At 41.8% G+C, this 14,961-nt stretch overlaps 1 protein-coding gene across 1 annotated transcript in view; it reads right to left on the reverse strand.

Moving 5' to 3' along the window:
* The window catches only part of LOC108512908 (phospholipid-transporting ATPase IB-like), a 346,886-nt gene that overhangs the window by 189,589 nt on the left and 142,336 nt on the right, over positions 1–14,961 (reverse strand). Inside the window, exons 5-6 of the mRNA XM_017848466.1 lie at positions 10,216–10,290; positions 1,281–1,403 (exon numbers count right to left, since the gene is read on the reverse strand). Coding sequence (XP_017703955.1) covers positions 1,281–1,403; positions 10,216–10,290 — 198 coding nt within the window. The remainder of the gene's footprint in view (positions 1–1,280; positions 1,404–10,215; positions 10,291–14,961) is intronic.

A 14,961-nucleotide genomic window follows, 5' to 3' on the forward strand; every position in this document is an offset into this window, starting at 1 on the left:
AAAAAAAAAAAAAAAAAAAAAAATTCTTCAAAGTGCCTGCAGATGCTTCCGTGCATCCTCAGCTCCTACTTACTTCCCACCTCAAATGGCCTTCGCATTCCAATTCTGCAGAAAATGGATTTATGTAAATAATGCAGTGAAAAATGGGTCATATTTTCCCATTAATGGAATCACAGTCAACAAGGATTGGTAAAAGGAGTCCCTCAGGTCTCTTTGGATATGGGAGACGGCAGAACCAATAAGGAGCCCTTCTGTTTCCTCCCTGCCTCGGATGTAACTAGTGAGCCTCCCCAGAAGAAGGCGGCTGCAGGGATGTCAGGAACATCTGGCTCAGAAGAGAGGCCCTGGGAGACTGTTCGCTCCTTGAGGCCTGGAGAGGTGACTCCCTATGTCCTTCTCACTGACGGCCCAGGAACCACGCACGCAAATCGTGACCGCCACCAGCACACAGTACTGGAGGTGAACTGTGCAACGGATCTCTGTCTAAACTTCTGAATCCCCCCTGAACGAAGACCTGAGGCAGAAACAAGGCCATGCAGCCATGCTCACATCTCGCCCCTCTGCGCCCAGGCACACATCTCTCTTTTCTTTGGATGGGGTCACCCGAGCACTCTGCCACTTTCAGCTGCAAATGGCATCTGTGTGGCAGACCCCTCTGCTGTCTGAGACTGCGACCCCTTTAACACCCCACCCAGCTTTGGGCTGGGTTTGTCAGGATCATCTACACCTTTTTTTGGGCTCCTTTCTGATTCTCTGGTCCAGAAAAACAAAACCAAACAAAACCCTTGCAACTTATGGGATCCCTGAGTTCATATCTAGACAATTTTATGCACCAGCTAAAGACACATTTTATTTCAAATGACAAACCCAGCAACAGTTAGGTAAGCTGCCATCGGGCCTCCACATAGGGCTGCAGGACCGCACAAGGGGGGTCTCTGACAGCGGATCCTGAACCTGGGCTGTGGGAGCTGCTGCCCACACTGATGTCAGGGGCTGACGGGGAGAAGCGGGAAGCAGTCAACATGCTGGGACTGGAGGTTGCAGCCCACGCGGCACGGACCCGTCGCCTGAGAAGGCATCTTGAATTCACTGGGCTTGTGGGTGTGTGTGTGTGTGTGTGTGTGTGTGTGTGTGTGTGTGGTGGTGGTGGGGCGAGCGGATCATGTTCTTAGCACTTCTCAAATGTTCTTTCTCAAGCTTCAAATATCTCATAGGCAGATGACTAGAATCAAACAGCCATGCCTTTCTGAGGTGACAATTCTGAGATCACACCTGTTTACCTTTGTGTTGAAGCCTTCGCCGTTCTGGGTGATTTTGTAGAGCTGGGGAAACCTGAGCATGCTCTCCTGAGTGCAAGACCTCTCAAAGATTCCCAGAGTGAAGGGCGGCAAGGCGGTGAAAATCTGCAGGGAGAACAATGAGCCATTAAGAGCAGTCCTTCCGACCCACACGGCTTCAGTGTTCCTTTCTACCAAATGATGACTTCATTTCCAGTCAAGTCCAAACCTGAGACTTCATGATTCACAGATCCCCAGACACCCTCCAAACAAAGGAAATAAATGAAAGACCATTTTTACATTAATCACTATCAAATGAATACATTGAACACTAAAAACATCATACATTATCCGATTAGCCAAGACTTCTTGTTAAATTAGCAACTACCTTCCTTTGTCAAATGAGGGCTGACGTGGAATCATGCCACAGTTAGCTCTGTGAAGTGCTGCTTTGTTTTCTGTTCACGATAGCAGAGGTAAAATTTACAACTTTCCATCTTGACGTTATACTAAAAGTTCAGGAAGCATAATGTACTCCATTTATTCATTTAGCAGACGTTTACTATAAATGAATTATGGGCTAGATACTGTGATAAGCACCAGGCATGGAGAGATTTACAAACAGAAGAAAGAAGGAAAGGAATCAGGTCCCTGACCTCCAGGAACGCCATCTACTGCAAAGGTGGGGGAGGGGAGTGGGGCAACAGGCATAGAGATCAATACACAAAACGCAGGACTCTGCAAAACTATTAATACCTGTTGAGGGAGGACACAGAAGGAGAAGGGAGAGTCACCAAAGGATTCTCGCACCAAAGAGTATCTGACCTGCAAGGTATTGGACCAACAGGATTTGGCAAGATGATAGGGATGTGGGTGAGGAAGCAGTCCCACGAGAGATGCACCCCTTACAAAGTTGAGACATCAGCATGCCTGTGTGGAGGTGTTGAACAAAGTTTATAGAAGGCCACTGTTTGGACTGAGCTCCTGCACTCAGCCCCAGCAGACCTGACCAAACCAGAATGGAGTTACTTGTGCTAAGAGCTGTGTCATCAAACTAAACTTTAAAACAGGCCAGTTTTCCAAAACCAAACAAACCAACAAACAAAAAACACAGGCGATTCACAGCAACCAGTTTACCTGGGCACCAGAAAGGACCCAGTTTGCCTGAGGCAGCATGCTACGGAAGTCCCCTCTGTTTCAACTCTGTAAAGAAAGTCACTTTGAAACAGCCCATCACTTTTTGCTCTGCTTCTGTTTCCTTAGCCGCTTTCTGCCTGTAAAGCTGGCCTCCCCTGCTCAGCTCATCAGAGCACTCATTCTGTTTCATGGAATGAGATGCTACCCATTTCCAGAATGGCTAATAAAAGCCAATTCGATCTTTAAATTGTTGTAAGTCTTTGGACGAGGAATCTTCTAAGATACACAGGATGGTGGCTGGCTGAGGGGTGCGGTGTAAGGCAAGGACAGGAAGGAGACCAGACCAAACGGTCTCTAGTGACAATGAGTTCTTGGGCAGACGGTGTCTTGCAAGACCTTTGACTTTCACCTGTACTCACATTTATGTATTAGAAAGATAAAGCAGGAGCTGAAGAAGGTGCTTGGAAGAAACATGTCATTTTAACTCAGGACATGTTGGCCCTGAGGGTCCTTCTCCTGCTTGGTTCTGGGAATGGTTCACAGAGCCTGGGTCACTTGCTGCTGAGCATCCCTCAAATCCCCACCCACAAGCCCAGCAAGCTCTCAGGCCTGTGGGAATTGGACGTGCATCTGTAAGAGAATTCTGAACTCGCACTAGCTATTTGGAGATGGAGTGTGTGGCCAGAGGAAGCTGTTCCCAAGTCTATTGGGAGCAGCCAATCGGATGTGTGGTGAGTAGAGCCAGTAAAACTCTCAGGCTCTTCCTTCAGCCCACAGCAGAATGGAAAGCAGCCCTGGGATTTCAATGTGCTACAAAGACTTCAAGGAGAAATCCACAGGAGACTTGTTGCACTCACTTCCCTCACAACAACAAAAGTTGTCTGTTTTATAGCTGGACAGAGCTTCTACCAGAAGCCAGGAGCCATGCACACTTTCTTAGTACATACCCTCACCTCCACTGCTCTGCATCCGTGTGTACGTGTGATGTCGTGCCTACTGTTGACGTGGCAGTCTTTTTCTTTTTTTTAAACTTGAGCTTCTCCTTCTACCCATCTTCAAATTCTCCCCTGCCCTTCATCACCATGCTATAATGAAGCCCAGCATGCCTACACATTTTCCACTCTGCCTACAGCATACTGCATACTACACACACACACACACACACACACACACACAAAATTAGGGATCATAATTTGTTTCATCAAACGTTGACACTGGCCAGTCGTGGTAGCTCCTGCCTGCAATCCTAGCACTTTGGGAGGGCAAGACAGGAGTTCGAGACCAGCTTGTGCAACACACCAAGACCCTGTCACAATTTCACAGAACACACCGAGGTAGTGTGTGCCTGTAGTCCCAGCTACTTGGGAAGTGGAGGCAAGAGGACTGCTCCAGCCCAGGAGGTTGAGGCTGCATGAGCTATGATTGCACCATTGCATTCCGGCCTGGGCAACAGAGTGAGACCCTGTCCCCTGCCAACCAAAAAAGTAGACATTATACACATTTTTCTTCATCATGTTCTTCTCGATAAACAATGCATTACAGAAAGCCCCCCAAGTCCCTTGGGTTTGATGCTAATGCAGTCTTTCAATGCTCACATAATAATTCATAGTATGGATGTACCATTTTTTTAGCCATTCACCCACTGACGGGCATTCATTTTCTTTCCAGTTCTTGGTTACCACAAACATGTAATACATATCTATACTATATTATAACATACAGGCTTTTTCTTTTATCTCTATGGGAAGAAGGCCCAGCAGCAGAGTTAAAAGGATACATGCATTTTTAATTTTACCAGAATCTGCCTTTCAAAGGATTTTGAAAGCATTTTCCTCTCCCATTGCAAAAGACAATCACAGATTTTTCCCTATTTCCCTATCAGCAAAGGTTGTTACATTGGTCTTTTAATGTTCTCCAGTCTTAAAAATTAAAGATGTTACTTCTAACTTTAAAAAGCTGCATTTCCCCAACTACCAGTGAGTTTCAGCATGTTTTCATACATTTGTTGGCTATCTGCATTTGCAGTTCTGTGGAATGTCTACTCATGTCTTTTGTCTACTTTGTATCCATGGCTTAGCCTCTTTTTAAAGAGCTCTTTGAATAGAATAGATATCAACTCTGTCTTTATGTTATGAAATTTCATGCAAATGTACTCTTTGTCTATTGGTTTTTAAAATGGGTTCTTTTGCCATATAAAAGCTTTTAATATTTAAATGGCCAAGAAATGCTTCTGCGTGTCCAATTGTGGCTACAGAAGTTTCTCCTCCATGAAAATTACATGTTTTCAGGAGTGTCTTGTAGAATTTTACTATTTTATTTTCCACATTTAAGTCTTTAATATATCTGGAATTAATTTTTCTACATAGGAGTCCATTTTTTTTTTTTCCAAATAGTCAGTTGTGACAACATAATTAATGAGGCCAAACTTTCCTCAATACATTGAAAGATCATCTTTAAGGCTAATCAAATTCTCATGTATTACACATGTAGACCCTAGAATGGGAATGTAGTTCTAGAATCTCCAACCTATTTGTCAATAATAGTGATTTGGTTATGGTGGCTTCATAGTATAGTCTGATATTTAGTAAAAATAAGTCTACTTTTATGGTCTTTTTTTGGGCGTGCTTTACATATTTATTCTCAGATATGTGTAAATTCCATTAATACTTTAATATAACTATATGCAACTTCCCCCTTTCCTCCCAAAACATTCACCTGTTGGGATTGATTCTATGTGGAATCACATATATCTACATTAATTTTAGAAGAGTTGAATCTTTTATGATAGTAAGTCTTCCCATACAAGAAAAGAGTATGCGTTTCCATTTGTTCAATAAGACTTTTAAAATGTAGGTACTGTAAACATTTTCCTATGCAATATACAATTGTAATTGCTTTATTGAAAGAATTCTTACTTCCTTTGCATTTTAGGTGTCCATTGCTAGAGCAAAAAAAAAAAAAAAAAGCTATTTATTGCTAGGCTAGAAAACGGCTATTGATTTTTAAAATATATTTATCATGTATCTGGTCACTTTATCAAATTCTCTTATAATTCTAGTATTTCTCTACTGGTTTTGTTTTCTAGATAAACAATCATATATGAACATATTTACATTACTATATTTCTGTGAGCATATTTGTATAAGTACAGAGATTGTTCACTGTTTTCCCAATATTTGCAATCCTCTTTGCAGTTGCCAAAAATACGAAAACAACGAATTATATAGTGATGGCAGGCATCTTGATTAACTTCTTATTTTAAATGAAATCATTTCAGAATTTTACCATTTTGGGCAGCATGCTACTGGTTTTTGTAAATGGTATGAATTCTGGTTAAGTGGCTTTTTTCTATTCCTGTTTTATTTCGAGTTCTTATTTTGGGAATGGCAGCTGAATTGCTTCAAACATTTTTGTAGCATCTGCTGACGGGATCATGTTTTTCTTATTTTATTGATACAGTGATATTTAGAAAGATGTTTAATTTCAAGCCTCCTGTATTCCTAAAATAAATCTTACTTTGTCTCATACTTTTTCTTTTAACATATTATTGAACTCCATTTGCCAATATTTTATTTAGAATTTTTGTATTTCTGTTTATAAGTGAGACTTCTTCCTCAAATGATGCTGGCTTGACAAAAGGATTCATTTTCCGCAAGAGGTTAAATAATACTAGAGTGTTCTCTGCATTATAACAGACATAAAATTTAGCTGAAATCCATTTGATCCTAGTGGCATTGGTTCCTGGTGACATTTTTAGTCTCATTCTACCCACAAAACAAAATGATATAGAAATTTGACTATAAGCTGGGCACGGTGCTCACATCTATAATCCCAGTACTCTGGGAGGCTGAGGTGGGCGGATCACCTGAGGTCAGGAGTTCAAGACCAGCCTGGCCATAGTGAAACCCTGTCTCTATTAAAAATACAAAAAATTAGCTGGGTGTGGTGATGCACACCTGTAATCCTGGCTACTTGGGAGGCTGAGGCAGGAGAATCACTTAAACCCAGGAGGCGGAGGTTGCAGTGAGCCAAGATTGTACCACTGCACTTCAGCCTGGGCAACAAGAGCAAAACTCCATCTCAAATAAATAAATAAATAAATAATAAAGTTGACTATAGATACAATGAAAATCTTCTGGGACAGCATTCATTCATTATTTAGGAAGAAGCCTGTTTCTTGTTGTTGTTGTTGTTTTTGAGACAGAGTCTTGCTCTGTTACCCAGGCTAGAGTAGAGTGCAGTAGTGTGATCTCAGTTCACTGCAACCTCTGCCTCCCAGGTTCAAGCAATTCTCCTGTCTCAGCCTCCCAAGTAGCCGGGATCACAGGCTCCCATCACCACGCTCAGTCAATGTTTGTACTTTTAGTAGGGATGAGGTTTCACCATGTTGGCCAGGCTGGTCTCAAACTCCTGACCTCTGGTGATCCACCTGCTTTGGCCTCCCAAAGTGCTGGGATTACAGGTGTGAGCCAATGTGCCCGGCCTCAAGCCTGTTTTAATGCTATTAACTTGTTATGAAAATTAGTTTGAGAGGCCAAGTGTGGTGGCTCACACCTGTAATCCCAGCACTTTGGGAGGCCAAAGTGGGTGGAACACGAGGTCAGGAGATCAAGACCATCCTGGCTAACACAATGAAACTCCATCTCTACTAAAAATACAAAAAATTAGCCAGGCGTGGTGGCGGGTGCCTGTAGTCCCAGCTACTCGGGAGGCTGAGGCAGGAGAATGGCGTGGACCCCAGGAGGTGGAGCTTGCAGTGAGCCGAGATCGCGCCACTGTACTCCAGCCTGCGTGACAGAGCGAGACTCCATCTCAACAAAAAAAAAAAAAGAAAGAAAATTAGTTTGAGAAACAATGACTTGCTACTTCAGCTGACTTGTGGAATCAAAGAAAGAGTCCATTTAGAGGAAAAAGCAGGAGAGAAACACTGCTTGAAGAATGAGACAGGGGAGAACCCAGCCCAGAGGAAGAGGATCACTAGCAAAAGCCTTCCACATCACAAATGTTCTCTTGCAGGTGGTCTCTAGAATGATCCTGGGCTGGAAAAATTGCTAAATAGGGCATTATTGGAGCAAGAATGGCAAATTGGAATATGGATTAAGATGAGTTAGATAATAGTATTAAATCCATGTTAAATGTTTCAGATTTCATCATTATAGTTTGATTGTATAAGAGGAAGATCTTGCTACTATTGACTGAAGTATTCAGCAGGAAAGGGACATGATGTTTGTAATACTCCGCTGGGTCAGAAATAAATGCATTCACAAGTGTGTGCATGAGTGTAGGCACGTGTGCATGCAGACAAGTATGGAGAAAGAGAATGCAGTGGGGGAAATGCTAATTACTGTTCAATCTGGGTGAAAGGTAAATAGTAGTTCTTTGTACCCTTTTTGTAACTTTTCTCTAAATTTCTATTTATTTTATACAAATGTCACAATCATCATGGGGGCAAATTTTCATGTTCCCAAAAGGTTTGGCCCCTCCAGTATGAGGAAGTCCAGAGCCCAGTGGTGCATTTGAGTTCACTTAGCAGATCCTTGACCATTCCATCCCAACTGCCAGCACTCGCCAGCAGCCCACTTCAATGCCTGCACTGTGGAATCTGTGGTAATCTAGGACCTTTCACCTTGAAATATTTTTTTCTATCATAGTGTACTCTCTCTATAGTTTCGGGGACAGAAAAACTGCATAAAATATAAACCCAACTCTAACGTCATGCGTAACAATAACTAGAAAAGTTTGTGGCTCATGACCGTAATTCTACCACTTTGGGAGGCCGAGGTGGGAGGATTGCTTGAGCCCTGGAATTTGAGATCAATCTGGGCAACATAGTGAGACCCCGTTTCCACACTTTTTTTTTTTTTTTAAATTAGCTGGCTAGGGTGGCACTTGCCTGTGGTCCCAGCTATTAAGGAAGCTGAGGTGGGAGGATTGCTTGAGCCAGAGACGTCAAGGATCCAGTGAGTAGTGATGGCACCACTGCACTCCAGCCTGGGTGACAGACCAAGACCCAGTCTCAAAAAAAAAAAAAAAAAAAAAAAAAAAAAAAATGCAAAACTGCAATATCTCTGAGATATTCTTGTTAATCTGAGGCGGGGCTCAGGAATCTGCGTTTTCAAATAAACCCTAGTTATTCTCCTGCAAATGGTCTGTGGGCCTTATTTTGACCAACACTGCCTCTAGCCTGTCAGCATCTTGCGTGTAGTAGGCACTCAATAAAATCTGTTGGATTAATTTGAATTGGGCAAGACTGCATGCAGCTAAGAAAAGAATCCAGCCCTCATGCCCTGAGCATGGAAATCGGGCTAAAATCCACTCATGCTATAAGCAGGTGATTGTTCTTCGCCCTACAACAGAATCTCTCCTAGGTCTCAGCATTTTGTTTCTAAAATAGGGATGTGGCATGTGTTTGTGTGAAGTGTCAACTCCATGGACACCTGACCCTTTCAAGTCCTGAATAATCGTGGAGCATTCTGCATATTTCCCCCAAATGGTAGGACAGCTTTAACCTACTCAAAATAGTTCCAGGAGGTGCAGAGTTAGCAACCTGTGGTCTACCCTTAGTACACAAAGGGGAGGCCCTGCAGCCCCTATCCATGGGTAGGTGGTCAGAGTAGCTTTTCTAGCACAGGAGAGGAATGGACATCAATTCTGTCCTGTTCTTGCCCCTCCTAATCTTTGTCTTTTAGAGCAGCAGTATCAGCAAGAAATACACGAGTGCACTTTGCAGCAAGTTAACACAGTTACTGACTCACCAACGCAATATTTAACTCAAGATCCGGACCCAGTCCTCCTTGGAGGTGTCTGAATCCACATGTCTGACCCTCTTAACCTGCAAGCTACACAGGACCAGGGCAAACTACTGCATTCAGCATTTTACACCAGCACCCAGCACTGAGGTTATTCAATAAAGGCAGGTGAAAGCATGGAAGACTTAAACATCTAGCCACCAATGGATATGCACACTAAATATTTATAGTACCATAGGTTTTATTATTGTATGCCTGGTAACTTCCATCTACATCTATCTATGATGGCTGCTTCGGAATGTAAATTCCCAAGTGAGAGAACAATTCAAAAAATGGGCCGTTCCAGGGTCCCTAGATGGCTCAGCTACAAGCCCCTTAGTTCTTCCTGCCAGTGAAACAAAAAGCAAGAAAGCTAAGCAGCTACTGAGCCATTTTAGCTACAGTTTGTATTTATTCCTAGCTTCTGAATTCATCACAGTTATAAAAAGTAATAAAAAAGGAATTTGAATATCATAAAAAATACCAGATGAGCTGATTACCATCCTCCACGGTAGCTGGAAGTCAGAATTCATCATTTTAGCTCTAATTGCAGAAGGAAATGTTCTTCCACAAGGACAGATGCCCTTTCAGGAAGGCCAGAGGGGACACCAGATCACACACTGTATATTCGTATCTATGTTTAAGAATTCAGAACAAGAATAATGAAGTGGAATGAGTTTAGATGTAGTTCAGAAATTTGTACTTGAGCTAAAAACACGAAGGTGTTGCACAGGCATTTAGTGAGGGGGTAACAAGGGTCTATTATCAAGATATATGGGTTAATAATTTCATGGGGTTATTCAAGAATGATCTGCTATGATTGAAACCATGTGTGGAGAGTTTGGGCTTCTGCAGGATGTTTCACAGCAACAAAGGGCCTAAAGCTGTATTTGTGCTGCCTGCTAAGTATACAGATGATTGACTTACATACACTTTCCAGACATAAACAGTGAAGGAATGTCACTGAAGTTCTCAGTTCTGCATGCTATCAGATAGAGATGAAGAATGCTTACCACATTGTACAGGCCGATGCACCAACGTTCAAATAAAATCTGCCCAGAAAATCCATTAACAAAGGCGAACCAAAGCTGCAAGAGAAGAAAGTTCATGAAGTTTTATATCAATATTGACCTAAATGTTTCCATTCATCGAAGAAGTAGCGGGAACGTGGACCAGCAGCTGGACACAGCTGCTGAGGAATCACAAGCCACAGGACTGCAGCAGTTGTTCCTTTATAAAACATAGATTCCCGATATCACAGAAATCCGTATTGTAAGGAAAATTTATATTTAAGGCATACATCTATTTTAAGAGACAATATGCACACGTTCACAGAAAAACATATTTAATTTGTTTTTAATAGGTTTGGTATCAAAACTTTCTCATTGACTGGAGGAGTCTCAGCTTCACATTCTTGTTTTTCTCTAAAGTGGATTTGAGAAATACGATGTGTCTCTGCAGGACTTTCAAATAGATATAAATCATAAATTAAAACGACAACAAAACTCCTCTGTTCTGTGTTCTGAGTTCATAAATTATTGACCCTCCTTAATCGGATGTCTACCACCTTGACCAAGGTCAAAACAGAATCATATAAAAGAAACATGCTCAAATCATTTTTTGAAGTAATGAGAGATGTATAAAGAAAGAAATAAAATGTGGACTGTTATTCATGCCTCCAAGTAGTCTATGATTCTAACTGATTAGGCAAGACTGATATGAAAACAAATATAGAGCCAAGTGCCAGGATATAATTCGTGTGCACGACAAAGGATAAAACACTGTCAGAGGCCAGGTGCGGTGGCTCACGCCTATAATCCTAGCACTCTGGGAAGTGAGGTGGGCGGATCACCTGAGGTCAGGAGTTCGAGACCAGCCTAGCCAACATGGTGAAACCTCATCTCTACTGAAAATACAAAAATTAACGGGATGTGGTGGCAGGCACTTGTAATCCCAGCTACTCGGGGGTGCTGAGGCAGGAGAATCGCTTGAACCTGGGAGGTGAAAGTTGCAGTGAGCCAAGATGGTGCCACTGCACTCCAGCCTGGGCGACAAGAGCAAGATTTCATCTCAAAAACATAAAAACCAAAAAAACCAAAAAACACTGTCAGAGACGGAAAGATCACCCAGATGTAGTCTGAGTACACGGAGGCAGCAGGACTGGGGTGGAAGAGGGCCGAGCCACTGGGAGGTTTCTTCTAAGACAGAAACCTGAATTAGAAGGAAGCAAACATGAAAACATGGAATTTTAAAAGTTGCTGTTGAATAATCAGCTACATTTATATGAGATGTGATTCCAATGATTGAGGGCAGACTTGAGAGTGTCCCATACAAATCACAGAGTCAGCATTAGCTGTGTTACATCATCACAGACGGAGACCGCTGCTGGGGTAGAACCTAACTGGCAACACAGAGCAGACACCATGGCAACCAGAGTCGAGGTCAGCTCTGGTACTGAAATTTTAGGGAGGCAGATTTTTCAAAGTCAGTTTCTTGTGTTCACCAGATTAAGTTTCTTGAAGCAGGAAGCGTTCCCCATGCTGCTCTGTGCACTGCTATATCCAGTATGATACTCGGTACAAACAGGGACTCCCCAAGTCCCCATGAGCTCAAATTAAATGCCAATTCAAGTGCTAGTTCAAGTTTTCCTTAAATACAGCTTTCACCTTGTCATTCCTCTGTTCAAAAAACTACTAGGGTCCCCTCTTCAATCCAAGATAAACTTGCTGACTTTCAAAAATCCTTCCACACTTCTATTCACTCTTCATTTCTTTCTCCTTTTAAACGTTTTATTTTATTGTAAATTGACCCTTTATAACTGCATGTATTTATGGGGTACAAAGTGATATGAAACTTTCCGAATACAGGGTAGAATAATTAAGTCAAGCTAACCAACGCATCTATCACCTCAAATACTTACTTTGAGGGGGTGAGAATATTTGAAATTTACTCTTAGCAACTTTGAAATGTACAATGCACTATTAATTATATTCACCACACTGCAAAATAGATCTCAAAAAACCCCATACAACTTATTCCTCTTGTCTGAGACTTTGTACACTTTGACCATCACCCCGATTCCCTCCATCCTCTGTCATCACCATTCTATGTAGGATTTGATGCTCTCTCTCCTAGTCACTCAATTTCAACTACCCTTCCAACAGGTCTGGCTATTCTCAGTGAGGAAATATTGGTGAAGAACTAAGAACCAGAGATTCATGCTGTGTTCTGTGCTTGGAAAATTCCTACAACATTTATTCAAATACTAGCCATCCCTAAAACCACAATTTCAACCCCACTCTCTCCCGACCACTGGAGGTCTTGGCAATCAATACTTCAACCACACTTTTAGTGCAATGAGAGCCTGGATCCACGTCAGATTCAAACACATTAGTAAATTGTTTCAAGGGTTTTAAGTTAATTTTCCCAAGGCTGTGCTATAATTCTGAGTTCTCCTATTCAAACAATTGACCAAAAAGATATCTAGTGAGTATTTTATTGTATTGCAAAATCCAGTTAATATGTTGTCTTGTTGAAGGTAGCAGTGATATTTCTACTGCTCTGCCCTCCCTGTTATCAACTGAAAATAGCAAATAAAAACAGAAAAAAGCTGGGCATAGTGGCTTAAGCCTGTAATCCCAGCACTTTGAGAGGCCAAGGGGAGACAATTGCTTGAGCCTAGGAATTCATGACCCGCCTGTGCGACATAGTGAGACCCCCATCTCCACAAAAAATAAAGTTAGCTGGGTGTGGTGATGCATGCCTCTGTAGTCCCAGCTCCTCAGGAGGCTAAGGCAGGAGGATTCCTTGAGCCTAAAAGGTGGGCAGCTGCAGTGAGCTCTGATCGTGCCACTGCGCTCCAGCCTGGGCTATGGAGTGAGACCATGTCTCAAAAAAAAAAAAAGCAAACACATACACAACGAAACTATGAGTAGCTTTACTTAAAACTACAAATGATATACAATAGAGGCAAACGAATATGATCAGATTAGATCAAATCAAGGGAGAATGCCCACAGCAGACAGCACCTAATAAATTTTATTAATTTTTTAGATTAAACCAATTAAAAAAGGTTTCAAAGAAATGGGTGAAACAAACCAAGAAGCAGCCAAACTAACTCTAATTTAGAGGATACAATATAGAGGTCAGGGCAAGCAGTGGCAGAGGTTGGATCCTGGATGGATCCAACACGGCAGGCGAATTAAAGCTGAAGGGCAATATGCTCTTTCTCTCCTTTCTTTCAGGAATCAAGCAGGGAGGACACCAGGGCACCATAGAAAATACAAATGACAATCAACTTGGCAGACACTGATCAAGTTTCAAGGTGAACTGAAAAGAACAAAAAGTGCAGAATCCTCCAAGAGAAACCTACAACACACAGAAATTCCCTCTAGGGAATGCAGGCCTCCTCTAAGGGAAAGAAACAACAGCAAGGGAGGTGCTCATGACTGCAGAGTGATAGGAGACCAGAGCAGGAAGTGCTCCAAGACAACTTGGAACCCCCTTGCCCCTAGACATCTTCCAAAAATATTATAGAAAAAATAAGAGGACACGACAAACGCACATGAAATAATCTTTCCAGGGGAACAAGGCCACCCTGCAGAAGAAAATCTCAAACACTCTTGGTGAGACTAAGAGAGCTAATAAAAACATGAATTTTCTTAGAAATGAAAGTTACAATAAGATGTCTAATACAGAAAACAAAGACACAAATAGGAAGAGGTCAGTGTCACAGACTGAAGCCACCCTCAAGAGAAATGAAAGCCAGAATTGACACTGTTAGCAGGGCGCAGTGGTTCATGTCTGTAATCCCAGCACATTGGGAGGCCAAGGAGGGTGGATCATCTAAGGTCAGGAGTTTGAGACCAACCTGGTCCAACACGGTGAAACCCCACCTCTACTAAAAATACAAACATTAGCCAGGCATGGTGGTGCATGCCTGTAATCCCAGCTCCTCCAAAGGCTGAGGCAGGAGAATCACTTGAACCTGGGAGGTGGAGGTTGCAGTGAGCCGAGATTGTGCCATTGCACCCCAGTGTGGGTGACAAAGTGAGAGTGTCTCCAAAAAAAAAAAAAAAAAAAAAAAAAAAAAAAAAGAACTGACACTGCTGAAACCACATGTAGAGATAGACAGTGAAGCTTGAGAAAACAATTCTCAGTAAATGTCAAAAGGTTAATAAAGATTTTTAAGAGAAATGGATAGAGTTAAAAGCCCTTAAAGATAAGCAAAAAAAATTCCCAAAAAGATACACTTTAAAAAAAGAGGAAAACAGATTTTTTTAAATGTTCAAAGATATAACAGAAGAAAATTCTCTGAAATACTCTAATCAGCCAGTAGAGAGGGGATCCTTCATCCAGGAAACAAAACAAGCAACAGACACAGAAAGATCAATACCCACACATGTCCCGCTATAGGAATTAATGAGTTTTAAGATTTTATAGGATCAATTCTTCAGTATATTCACCCAGAAAAAGTAACAAAGAGAAAAAGTCAAGGAGGCTTGCTACTTCTCTCAAGAGGTGCACAACACCAAAAGGAGCAAAAGATGTTTACAAGTCCGTAGGGAAATCAAGGGTGATAGGGATTTTAGTAAAAGATAGAAACCAAGGAAACATCAAAAGCTGAAAACTAACATAGAATGTGATGACAGAATATTAAACATGTGTGTTATATTAATAATAAAAAATAAAAGCTCAGGTGGATAAAAAATAGAATCCAAAATACATGCTACATACAAGAAACATGTCAAATGAACACG

Source organism: Rhinopithecus bieti, unplaced genomic scaffold, assembly GCF_001698545.2.
Source record: "Rhinopithecus bieti isolate Rb0 unplaced genomic scaffold, ASM169854v2 scaffold_28547, whole genome shotgun sequence".
Lineage (NCBI taxonomy): Eukaryota > Metazoa > Chordata > Mammalia > Primates > Cercopithecidae > Rhinopithecus > Rhinopithecus bieti.